This window comes from Branchiostoma lanceolatum, chromosome 7, assembly GCF_035083965.1.
Source record: "Branchiostoma lanceolatum isolate klBraLanc5 chromosome 7, klBraLanc5.hap2, whole genome shotgun sequence".
NCBI lineage: Eukaryota > Metazoa > Chordata > Leptocardii > Amphioxiformes > Branchiostomatidae > Branchiostoma > Branchiostoma lanceolatum.
In genome coordinates, this window is record NC_089728.1 from 10,122,245 (window position 1) to 10,135,309 (window position 13,065).

A 13,065-nucleotide genomic window follows, 5' to 3' on the forward strand; every position below is an offset into this window, starting at 1 on the left:
ATATATGGGAAGCCCGGTCGTCAGTCAGAAAACATTACGATCTTTCACCCCAACATCTGCTTGGATATTAGGTTCACTTCAGACGATATATCTGTTGCAACTTTTCTGGGCAATCTTTGGTTCAGATTCACAACACATCAGTGCACGGAGACAATACGCTCAAACTTCATCGATAAACCTTGAAGAAACAAGCCGAGACACACAAAAAAACTGAAAACAGAGTATACAGGCACTTAGTTATGGATCCATGTGGCAATGACAATGTGTTCAGCTTTAAGGTTCTGGTTGAATCGGCGAAATGTATCCTGTATTGTAGCCCTTGACAAGAAAATACATACAGTTCAATGATATAAGGAAAACCTTCATACTTAATTGCATAAGTACTGTAGGACTGACAACAAATGTTAGTAGATGCACTTCTTAGAATCAACAGTGTCAAATGTCCTTTTTTTAATATTACCAGCTTATCTTGATTTTATAAACTTTTGCACAAACAACTTGCTGCCTGTATGTACAGATACTCGTTAGACTTATAGGTCGAGGTAGAAATTATTTGGAATGAATATATGTGATATGATGTCGTCCTAGGTCCCGGTGAGAGTCAGTGGTACATTGAGGTAGCAGCATCTGTTATGTTTGATAATCAGTCGAGCAGTTTCCAACATAATCGGCGACGTGTCCTATCCAGATTATTACCCAACACCCCCTGGAGCCTAAGATTATGCTACATACTGGTTCACTCCATGCTACTCCCTGACTTAGAACACATGTAATGAGCATGCATCTGGTTACCGGGGATACCCAACTTCTTTACGTCAGAGAACCCCGTCCTCTCCAGCATGGCGAAGACCTGTTCCTGCCCCCACATCGCCCCTAACCCTGCCCCGTTCTCGTGCAGCGACATCGGCACGCACGACATCATACTGATGACGTATATCATACTGGCAGCAGAGTTGCCGATGTTGTCGTGGTGTTGAGTGTGTACGTCAATCTCCCTCATGGAGAACTGTCCCCCTGGCTTCAGTACGCGGTGGATCTCCCTCAGACACTGCTCGGGAGCTGACACGTCGTGTATTGTGGACATGGCGATGATGTAGTCGAATTTCTCCGACCAGTCTTCGGGCATTTTCGCGGCGTCTACCACATCGCAGATGACGTTGGTGATCCCCCTAGTGGCGGCTTCCTTCTTGGCCATGTTGACGGCCTCCACAGAGACGTCGATCCCGTAGTACGTGCTGTTGGGGAAACGTTGGGCCAGGAGGAAGAGAAGGTAGCCACTAGCACAGCCGACGTCGCACACTGTGATCCCAGATTCTACAAAAGGACATCATAATCAACGTTAATCCACATAAGGCTTTTAAAAATCACCACCACTTTCAATTGCAAACGCATCCCTCTGACCGAACACACAAATAAGTTTCGTTGTGAAGTCCCGGCCTTTTCCGCCGTTGCCACTGTGCGCCGTTGCTAGGAACACAGATCTTGAATGATGGCTAACCGGCTGTAAACTACTTTGTACCTTTCTACCTTCTTGACAACTTTATTCATATCTTCGTCATAAGAAATCTAGATGTTTGCTGAATAAACCTGTCAGTTCTTCTTACCCAGCTTCTCGACTAGCCCGGGAACGGTAGGCAGGAAGTTGTCGATAAAGGTAGAATCGAGCATTGGTCCTTTCACGTTCTGGCACCATCCTTGGAAGTCCGGGTAAGCAGAGCTCGGTAACCCTGTGAAAAGATGTAAAAAAAGTTCTGTGTCAAATCTTTAAGACGTATTGTGAACTGCACAAGGTGTAAAAACAATACGCCCGCAAACGAATTCCAAAGGTACGTATACCGTATTACAAAACGAAAACAATACGTTGGGATTTTACAACGTGATCAATTAACGTTAACATTTCAACTTTTTACAAGCTAACATAGAGTGACCCTTACCAATGTCTTCTATATCACAAACAGGGTGCATTTTCCATGACCACGGCACGGTGTTTGACACATGATTGTCCTATGTTTGGCCCAAATAGTGTCGGAAGTACTATAGATTCTAACAGGAGCACTTTCTCCGTTGGTTTTACCATACCTGGAGGACCATCCTCCTTGAAGCACTCCACCATGTCGTCCGTGACTTTGGCCAGATGAACAACCCGTTCGGAGAAGGCCATCCTCAGGATCTCTGCACCGCTGGGTGCCAGGACGGCTGCCCGGTGAGGTGGGATGAAGTACCGAGGGCTGTCCGACGTCGTGTCCACCTCTATGATACGGGAGGTGACCATAGATCCCAGCCACTCCCGGACATACCTGTACAGTAGCAGAGACCGCGAGTTAGCGACAGTACAATAACAGAATGATTGAGCCTTTTGAGTGAAAGAACAACGCTATCCACACTGTAACGTTGGTGTGCTGTTTGTGTGTTGTAAATTGTGAGGCATAACCGTTATATGATGACTTGAACATTTTTTGAAGATAAATTTCTCTAAAAATCTATAATGTTTCACGAGCCAACGACTCAAAAACATTCATTGATGATCCTGTTCACTATGTATGTGCACTTCTGAAATTACAGGATGGCATTGCATGATATAATGTAATGCAAAAATCAGTTACTGTACACAAATCCGTGTTTAATTCAGACGACAGCTCTATGTATGAAGTTAGGTTCTTAACGATTTTATTCAGCACTGTGGATGACAACAAAGATTGCTCACTTCTGAACGAGACAAAACGAGACAATTAAACATCCGTCCGAAATAACGGGTATACCGAAATTACAGCACCCTCCGTTAAGTAAGTTCAGCGGACATTACGCGACATTATCTGAGTCATGTAATGCACACAGTTGAAAGGTAAAAAATATGCGGAAGTGAGACCTCTCCAGCTGGGGAGAGGGCTCAGCTGCTGCGGAACCGCGAAACCATAATCGATGATTTCAATACATTATGCTGCTTCTCAGACACAATATAGCTATGGATTTCTTCTTGTTCGTTATTCTACACACGATACAGTTCGTATCTGGCTAATAATTTGGCGATTTTCTATCCTGTATGGACATAAAGTGCCATATCTGGGTAGAAAACCGCCAAAAATTATCATTGTCCTTGCAAAATCAATTGATTTTAAACCTCCTTGTAGATATGAACAGTATTGTTAATCAATGTACAGTAATTTTGTACTTTGACTAACGCTAGATCTCACCACTGTGCAAAGTTTTGCAATCTTTTGCATGTTAAAAGCGAAGTTAATGGCTGCTTCGCCTGCCACTGGGTCTGAGATGGGCGTTACTGCCCACTTCACCCTCCTACCGACTATAAATACACCAATCGTATCTCAAATATCCCTTCAGCGGCTTAAGTGTAGTTAGCGGCCCAACTTTTAACTTTGTCTGAGCTATAAACCCTGTACTATGCCTGTACCTTTCTTTCAACCCCGCCGCCGCCGCTATCTCGTGCGAGGTTCTCGGCTCCTGCTGCCTGGCCAGCACGTCGAACAGGCCCGTTCTCCTGCCGATAGCGAGAGACAAGGTCACGAATCCTGACGTGATCGTCTCCGAGATCTTCTTAGCAAAGATCTCCTTGGTCTCGTCGTTCTGGCCGTTGGCAGGACTTGTGCTTGCCGCAGCTTGTTGGTCCACGTCACCCATGGTAGACATTTATATCTTTACCCTGCTGGTCGGTACCAACCTGGTGAACTTTGACCAGGGCTATTGGAGCAATTAGTCACTGTCACTCCCCCCTTTCGGCAAGGGGCGTTACACATGTGTTACGTTATAAACTACATCGAGACACTTTCGTCAGGACTATCAGTTTCTGCGTTGCTTTCAATGCAGGAAATACGAAATACTAGTAATACAAATGTGCCCGTAAACTTCTATGATATGACTTCGGTATCAAGAATATTTTGAATTTTGCTAACTACATCGTAAATATTGATAATTGAGCACCTCTAAATAGACTGTATAATTATTTGCATCGATCCACAAAATAACAGTTTTGATTAATCATTGCCTTTGGTTACACACGGTCACCGGATCTAGAGACGGACTTTACACCATTTTTACGACGTTAAGTATATACTGCAATCAGTGAATACCCCATGTATAATAACTACAAAGTTTTAGATTATTTTCCCCAAATGTTCAAAATTTAACAATAGCAGAAAACAAGGATGAGAACATGTAGCTTATGCATATGGTGGTAGATTTAGCGCCCGTGTCACGATGGCCAATATTTCGGCTGATATATTGTGCATTCGCTAAAAAGCCATTTTGGCTGTGCATTCGCTAAAAAGCCAGGTAAGAATCGTCAAATTCGCTTTTTTAACTTTGGATCGATGGATTGACTTGAAACTCAGGATTAATTAATGGGAGCACAACCTGAACATATTCCGAGCAAAAGAAACTGAGATTCGTGCAGCGCGGACTTTACCAGAGTGGGCGTTTGTGGGCATTCGCTAAAAAGCCGGTGCAAGGATGAGATCGTCACACGTTATAATTGATATTTAATTCCTTTTATCATTATTCAATTTTTAATTGACAGATGTGGGTCCAGCAGATGCTACAAATGTAACTTGATCCCTACCTACCAGGCTTCTGATATTGTCCAAAACATTCTGTACAGAGATATCAATCAAAACATTCATTGCAAAAATTCAGACAATATTTTCTTCCTCACACCAGTTACAATTTAGGAAAATGGACATCTTGAAAACATATAAAGGTAGTTGAATAATGTGGGTGAAGAAAGCAAATCATAACCAAAAGCAGCCGCAATTCACAGGACTGATAAAAAAGCAAACAATGCACTTCGTGTCTGTGAAACTGACATGAATTCCCCTAGCTCTCACCATTTGACTAACTTACAAAAATCAATCTTACTACTAAAATCCACCAACCCTCTTACGATACAAAACGTGGGTCTCTTCATTTTCCACTGCCTTCAAAAAAGAAGTCAAACCCAACTATAGTCAACCTTAAGCTTAGTTAACATAGAACTTTCATTGTAGACTAGATAACTATGTCGATTCCCATGTATTTCCATGTACTTGTTTGTCTGCAATTAGCCTTCGGGCATGAACTTGCAATAAAGTTATGTTATGTTATAATCCCTTACAAATAAAATGCAAAATCAAACACATATGTTGGAAACTAAGCAATGGCGCAAGTAAGCAGTAAATTTAAGCAATTCTTGCAATTTGATACTCATAGGGCAAACTCCACAGAATGTAGCAAAATCTATCCAGCAGCAAATTCTGGGGAGAAAAAAAATCTTAACACCAAAAAAGTGCAACATGCGACAATTATCACGAAAGTAAGAAAAACCATAAGCTGAAACATACATACATTTAATAGATGTCCCAAAAGACACCAATAGCTTGCTACCTCTACACAACTGTTTCATGAATGCCACCAGAACAGATATATTACATCTTTTGTGAACTTATTTGCTATCGTAAAAAAGTAACATGACCATTGAGATCTCAATGATTTGCATCTATCCAACAGGAACTCCTTCTCACTTATAATTCAAACCATTTGCCACATATACTTCACATTGTGTCAGCTTTCTTTAAAAAAACATTGTGCACTGGCATTAACGTGGTAACCATTCATGGCTAAAATGATATTTTGCTATTACACCAATATCTTCATCATGCATTATGCCAGGCACACCAGTGTCCAACTTACTGTAGTACAAAAAGGCACCTGAGGAGTGCTAACAGTTTCATCAGGAAGTTCTTGTGGTAAAAATGGTTAAAATTTTCCTTTCTATCTTTCAACTAGTATGTGTAATACAAACTCTGCTGTCCGAGTGTAATGGCCCCTGCTAGTCGTGCAATTCAATCAGCTATCTTTCAACATACAAACAGTAGAAGCAATGAACTGTTTGCTACAGTCTGAATCTAACAACATAGATGGTGATTCTATGACTCCTCAGCGTGATGCCTCTTGTGCCTTGCCTGGCCCTGTTGTTTTAACCTCTTACTCCTCCTGCGGACACCGTTAACGTTAATGATGACAAGTCGACCGCCACTCTGCTCCGGCCCGTATTCTGAGTCTGAGTCGGAATCCTGAGGGTTATCTGAGCCTTGGTAATCCCACTGGTTGATGTGTCCATCCCACTGGGAAACAAATAAACAAATAATCATGTTGTCACACATTGCTCACAACTGTTACTTCAGCATGCAATGATATTGAATATAAAGCTGTGTTAATTCTTTAAGTATTATGTGTACGATGAATTGGACTAATTTCTCTTTCTTCTGTTTCAACTAGGAATCACATGTACACACATGACTTTAATTTCTGCAAGTTTACAAAAGAGGCAGGACAGTTTTGTTTTTTTGCCACAAAGGAATGATCATACGCATGTCCAAGAAAGTTAAAGGTATGGATGTATGGCTCTTTGAAAATATACTACTGAAGTTGATCATCAATGGCTCTATAATTCACAAACAAAAGGAGTCATAAGGACAATGGTGCTTTGATAAGATTAGACTCATCCCACTCACAGAGCTGCTGACAATCCGCACATCAGTCGGGTGCCACGACACGTCCCTAACACAGGCTTTGTGTGAACTGTTAAGGTTAATCAAAAGGGCAGCCAAACTTATGCGTTAACACTTCAAATTCTTATTCTTAAACGAGTATTAACTGTAATTTCTAACACAAAAATTGGACTTACCCAAATTTTTGACCACTCCTTGACAAAGACCGATGTCGTACGGTCGAAAATTTGGGTAAGTCCAATTTTTGTGTTGGAAATTACAGTTAATACTCGTTTAAGAATGATTTCTACCAACACAGATGAACTTTCAAGCTAAGTTCAAATTCTTATGATGTATTTGAAGTAACACAAGACAGAAGGAAAATAGAAGTAATTTTCTCTGACTATATCATATTCCAAATGTCTTGACACTGTGTTGGAAATATTGGATAGCACTGCAAAGAGCACGCGTCTCACATATTCAATTTCTGTAACTGCACATTCAATTTTGGTGAACCCTCAAACATTACACTAATCAGAAAAGGCACTTGCTCATATCCTGAATCATTTACCAAAGCATTTACAATACTCCAGGTGTAAGCTCCAGATGCAAATAGAACCCACTCATCAATTAAATCTATTGGAAAGGGATACCAATTTGTCTTAACCATAGCGATACTATTCCAACTGTTGAGCATCATGGGGCTGCATATCTGACATTGTAACTTTGAAAGGATATGTGACCAATCAGCTTGGCAACCATATTTCCTGAGAGAACATCATAGACTGTGGGAGAGAGGAAAATAGAAAATTTAAGATCTGTGCAGCCAAGGTACACCTATGGTATGATCTGCATTATGATGTACCGTAATACAATTTTCAAAGATATATACATTGTATGCATGGTAGGCAGGTAAGCTTTCTTAGCTTACAAACATGTAGCAGCCACTAGATCTAGATGCAAAATGTTGTATACTAGTAGCTGCAAATCAACAATCTCTTGATGTCACAACATGTAATGAAGTGTGTGTCTGGAACTTTTGAAGGGAAAACAACAACAGAAGTACTTACTGATGATAGCACCAGTGCCACATCCAGTGTAGATATATCTCTGTTGAGAAATCAAACAAGTAACATTAGAAATTTCACATTAAATCAAGTTATAAAATCCAATATATGACCAATAGTACAGTTTTCATTTGGCTCTTTGACAAGGAAATCATGAAACAAATAATAATTAGAATCAAAAGGTGACACCAAATCAGTGGCATGTTTTACCTGTCCAGTTGTGTGTACAGGTGAAAATCTGCACCTGATGAGGGTTTTGGTGATGCTATGGCCTCGATAAGTCATCACAGATGTGTCCCCCTTCAGCTTCCTCCTGCTGTTACGCACTATTATTAAAAACACAGCAAAAGGTATATTCAAGTTTGTTTATGTAAACAAATTTGGAAGGAAAAAGGAAACAAGGCTGACCAAAGAATACATAGCGACGAACTGTGGCGAAAGAAGTGGAGCGCTTTAACCATACTTGGAATAGTATCCAGAGGATTGACCATAACCAAAGAAGCTGGCAATCTCTTGTTGCTGCCCTACATGCTAGGAAAGGCATAAAGGGCAGTAAGTGATGCAAGTTTGGAAACAACAACTGACCTATCTTCGGTACTGCCATCCATCTGTAGTCCCATCTGTAGTTTGTGATGGCTCGTCTTGTGGCCTGAAAAAAAATATCATAGGAAGTGTCATACTCATAGCAGTCTGAAGCATGGGAGACAAATAGCAACTTTCAATTGCTTGGAAGGCCGGGACCATCTCCATGCAACAGTAAAGAAAAGTGTTATACACAATGATAAAGACAAACATTGACCACTCTTCAAACGTACCTCCAATCCCTCTGAAGATGAGAACTTTCTGACGTCCCAGAGTTTGATGGTTTGGTCTTTAGAGTTTGTGATGAGGTAGCGACCATCTCCCTGAAGGTTGGAAAGTACACTGTGTCATTTACACCACTACTAAAGGTACAAATACATATTCCATTATATCGCACAAATTGATTTAACTCAAAACTGAGCATTAACCAATAGTAAACTGTACGTGATTACTTGCACATTATCGCTATTCATACATGGCACACATATTGACAGCCTGTTTTACCCAAGAAACCAACAAGAACAGACAAAAGCTCATCTTACTGGCAGCAAAAAAGTTTCTGGTACTGTCCAATGAATTGTACAAATGTACACAATAGCATCTAAATACATGTAGCATTTTGTCAATCAGACTCTTGATTTTTGTTCAATATCTCTCAGGATTTGATCTACCTTGGAGTCGATATAAGTGATGCCATCACTGTGTCCAGCGAACATGCCGACGGGTTGTGGGTCTTCCTCGTCCAGAATCCTCCTGTCCCAGACCTTACACACACCATCATCTCCTGCTGAGTACAGGATATGGGAGGACTCGTCCGCAAACCTCACACTGTTGATGTCATCTTCATGGGCATCCATCTGGAATTATGTTGAACATCAGTTAGAAATATCTGTAACAAACTTAACCTTCCTTTTCATTAAACTGGCTACCTTCACTACGTTTAAAGGATCTCTTCTTATAGGACAACTGACAGCCAACTTCCTAATACATGCACCTTTACTGAAGGAGAAAATCTACAACATGCCATTGTGCAGTTAGCTCTTTATTATACTGGTTGTTCAGAATGAGCAAACAAAAGAACATGATCTTTGCCATCTGGGGTGATGGGAGTAGACAACTCACCATTAGTGTTCTTTGGTTTCTTTCTCGGTTGAAGACGTACATGTAGCAGTCACTGGCACTGGGGAATGTACAAATACATGGTTATTAAGTTCATACCTTCTGTAACATTGAAGTAGCAATTCTTAAGAATAGATTAAATGAAGGAATGATCTAGATTTATCAAGTTTATAATGGAAACATGGCTGTTTGTTCCAAAGTACGACCAGTCATTTTCAAACTGCTGGCATTGAATAGTAGCGCCTTTACATTCTTACAATTGCGACAAAGTACTAAATCTTTAATCATTATTGTCATCATCATTATCATTAATAGTCTTTATTGCATATTCCTGCCCAGAAGGGCTAAATGCACAGATGACCACACATGGTCTATAAGAAGCATAATGCAAAACATAAATTGATAAAATGCTTCATTCTAACATTGAAAACTGAAAAACAGACAAACTGTTGACTATTGCTAAACTAATGATTGATCAACCAGTAATTTCTTCTCTCTTTTTGAAACATTTGGAGATATGACTACATGCCTTGGTAAGTTGGTTTTCTCTTCGTCCTTTAACATGTAATTCTGAATCAAATTTTTAATACAGACTTGTATTATGCTTCTCACCCTCCAAGGATTTCCTTGCCATCGTGAGAGAAGGTCACAGAGAAGATGGCAAAGTCTCGATCAAGGGGGCTGGAAAAAGAAAGGAAAAGCAACACGGCGTTTTTTATTCCTAAGAATACCTGAGTGTTGGAAGAGAGTTTAGCACTGTATTATGAGGCTATTTGTTTTACTCATTATCAATTTGATCATTAGCACTGTAACAAATTAAACAGCTAGTGGTAAGACTTACATGCAGTGTTAACATGATTGGATTGGGTTGGGACTTTTTTTAGAAATGTGAATTATACTTTATCTAAAATAACATAACATAAAAGGATGTTCACATCGACCATTGTGCCTAGTATGGCACACCTGCTCTACACCTGCATGCTATTGTAGTGTTATACATTGTACACTGCTATTTTTAACTCAATTATGGCACACCTCTAACAAAGGTGTAGTTACTGAGTCACGAATTTTTGTCACAGGTCTATCAAGAGATTTGGCTGAAAAAATAGCTGTTCTTCAAGTAATCATTTGTAGACAGCAAATATGTTTATCGAAATAAAAACTGTGCCTTTTCTTGCTTTTGAAAATACCCCCTACATCTATATATCATGCATGTAATCATTCCTCTTTAAGATATTTCCTTTTGACAAGGGTTGCAATCCCACATACACAATTTAACACAACATAAATTCCTATTACCTGAGGTCCAAGGCCATATGTGACTCCACACCCTTTGACGATATATTAACAAGATGAACTGTAAATCAAAGAAATATTCCATACTTTATTAAGAAGTATGATATGAATTCAATATCAATAATAATCACACAGTTCTAAGTCTAACAAGGACCTATTATCTTAAAGTTTCTTAGATTATTTCAAGTGCAGTTTACTGTTTAGTCACTTGTTGTCCACCGTATAAAACAAAGACAAATCAAGCTTTTATCTTGCAAACAACATATGTTAAGAAAGAACACATTTTACTTCATTAAGAAAGTCAGGAAGAGAAAAGACTGAAGCGGAAAGGTTGGGTGTCTACTCACTGAAGTCTGACCAACTGGTGTATATAACACAGGTGCCATCAGGACTGGGGAGAGAAAAAAACAAATGGAAGTCAAAGAGATCATGAAAAATATGGTCAAAAATGCTAAGATGTGTACATTCCAATGGACTGTACTACATGTATCAAATGTGCCATATCATGTACACAAGTACAATGTATGACATGGCTGTAGGTTAGTCCTCACCTGAAGGCTGTGTCCAGCACACTCCAGCCAACATCTCGTGCTGTGATACATCTCTTCTCCATGAAGCTGCCATGTGATGTGTTGTACAGCCGGATCTTGTCATCTGTGGGGTGAGGCATGAAAAGGGGTTTGACTTGGGCAAAGAGATTTAACTTTGTGTCTAGTACAAAACTTGACTGCAAACTGTCAACTTGTTTGCAGTGATTTGCAAAAACTTTCCCTCTTTGTCTACATATTTTCCTTGCCTTCTGCTTTTAACACAGAATCCAAGTTAGTAAACTATGCTTTTTAGAACAATATCTTTTTTTGTGCTTCATTTCACTCATAGTGCCTCATGCTTTGTCCTCAATTTGAGGTTCAACTGCTTAACCTTTACTTTAAAACTCATACTTCGTTTGATGGAATGATAGTGAAAACAAAATACTGTAATGATATGATACTAACCCTGAGATGAACTCAGGAAAACTGATCCATCCTTGGAGAATGTTCCACAAAAAGCCTTCTCACCATATGCTGCCACTGTTTTCATTCGATTAGGAATGAAGCTGGAAAAATGCATGTAAGTGTACTTATACAAATGGCACTAGAAAAAAGGCTCCAAATGAGATAATGTAAACACACATTCTAAAATGGCAAATATGCTTTAACACAGAACACCGCAAATAACAAAAGTTGCAAAATTGTGAGACGGAAATGACCATTAAAACAATTCTGTATGGAAAGCCGTCAACTAACTAGCACTGCAGCTTTACAATGCATGCTATCATCTCCAAGCAGATCTATGGTAGCAGGGCAGTATCCATAGGTGGCCACTTGGATATTGTTCGGCCCATGGGCACTGTCCTGCCACTGTACATCTGCTTGGAGATGATGTATGTTACTTGTGTCTCAACCACGTACCCAGCTGCAATGGAGATTCTCTGTCCAATTGAGAATGGACCTGAATTTGTGCACATCCCAAATTCCCTCTGGAAAAGTAAAAAATGATTTCTTAGTTTTTTGGGGGGGAGGTAATAGTTTTACTATGAACAATTACCCTAGAACAATTCAGGAATAGAACTGCCTACCAGCCAGCGTAGTGTCAGCAGGTTCAGTCAATCAGTTTATTAAGGTGGGGTTGGCCCAGCACATGGGCCTCCCCACCCCCCAGTAGACTTACATACAATAGCTAAGGCGGCCTTCACAGCACTTTTTTATATTATATTGTTCATGTTTTTGTTACCTTTATTACTGTTAGTTTAATTTAGTTTAAATTCTGCACTTTTTTTGTGGAGCATCAACACCACCACCACCACCTCCACCACCACTGGCCGCCTTAGGCGAGCAGAAAATATTTGACGATCTGGCCCACCGCCATTTTGTTCATACGTCATGACATTTCGGTGGTGTATTTCGGTAAATACATGGACCCCTGAGCTGATCAACTTTAAAGCTTCAGTTTGTACCTGTTTCAGAAGATATGCAGTGCTCCCATCAAGAGACGTGGTACCGCATTTTAGAGGGCTGCTACTGCCCACAAGTGTGTCCATCTCTGCACAACTTCTGCAGCAAAGAATGACAAAGTATCACAATGTCGTTATCCGGGTATCACTAAAAGACGGATTTATACCAAACAATTGAAACATCTGGTAAAGCCACATAAAAATAGCATTTGTTTACAAACGTAACCAACCTTTCCTAAGACACGGTTTGCTCCAATGACTATCCCGACATAATCCTGGCACACAAGAGGTTGTCCAGACGAGCGTTGGTCGGGCAATCCAGGCATAGATAGACGAACAACAGGGTAAAACGTCGACTCATCCTTCGCCGCTTGGGGCAAAAACATGGCGAGTACAACATAACCTTTGACCTTCATGACGTAAGTTATCCATCCACACATTTATCCATGTATCACCGTACTTCTGGCGTTATTTGTCGGTAGTGCATTGTGATAATTAACTTGTACTTTAATTGCAAAAGTGGTTTGTA

At 40.1% G+C, this 13,065-nt stretch overlaps 3 protein-coding genes across 4 annotated transcripts; all 3 read right to left on the reverse strand.

Moving 5' to 3' along the window:
- Positions 1 to 350: 350 nt before the first annotated feature.
- LOC136439139 (S-adenosylmethionine-dependent methyltransferase Rv2258c-like) lies at positions 351 to 1,322 on the reverse strand. The gene has a single exon (XM_066434347.1). It carries the CDS (start codon positions 1,193 to 1,195, stop codon positions 737 to 739), a length of 459 nt encoding a protein of 152 aa, XP_066290444.1. The 5' UTR covers positions 1,196 to 1,322; the 3' UTR covers positions 351 to 736.
- Positions 1,323 to 1,590: 268 nt separating this feature from the next.
- LOC136438356 (S-adenosylmethionine-dependent methyltransferase Rv2258c-like) lies at positions 1,591 to 3,696 on the reverse strand. Its single transcript, XM_066433123.1, has 3 exons — positions 3,410 to 3,696; positions 2,080 to 2,297; positions 1,591 to 1,727 (listed from the first exon to the last, which is right to left on the reverse strand). The coding sequence occupies exons 1-3, from the start codon at positions 3,643 to 3,645 to the stop codon at positions 1,591 to 1,593; spliced, it is 591 nt and encodes a 196-aa protein (XP_066289220.1). The 5' UTR covers positions 3,646 to 3,696.
- A 790-nt stretch (positions 3,697 to 4,486) lies between these two features.
- On the reverse strand, positions 4,487 to 12,957 carry LOC136439143 (DDB1- and CUL4-associated factor 11-like). 2 transcript variants are annotated; one of them, XM_066434349.1, is made up of 17 exons: positions 12,767 to 12,957; positions 12,540 to 12,636; positions 11,995 to 12,062; positions 11,539 to 11,639; positions 11,095 to 11,197; positions 10,891 to 10,934; positions 10,547 to 10,604; positions 9,860 to 9,928; positions 9,251 to 9,308; positions 8,800 to 8,985; positions 8,362 to 8,451; positions 8,132 to 8,195; positions 7,757 to 7,872; positions 7,550 to 7,589; positions 7,217 to 7,264; positions 6,504 to 6,562; positions 4,487 to 6,113 (listed from the first exon to the last, which is right to left on the reverse strand). In XM_066434349.1, exons 2-17 carry the CDS (start codon positions 12,621 to 12,623, stop codon positions 5,916 to 5,918), a joined length of 1,386 nt encoding a protein of 461 aa, XP_066290446.1. In that variant the 5' UTR covers positions 12,624 to 12,636; positions 12,767 to 12,957; the 3' UTR covers positions 4,487 to 5,915. The 2 variants fall into 2 exon arrangements, with proteins under 2 accessions (XP_066290446.1, XP_066290447.1); XM_066434350.1 differs by lacking the exons at positions 11,995 to 12,062; positions 12,767 to 12,957.
- Positions 12,958 to 13,065: the final 108 nt, after the last annotated feature.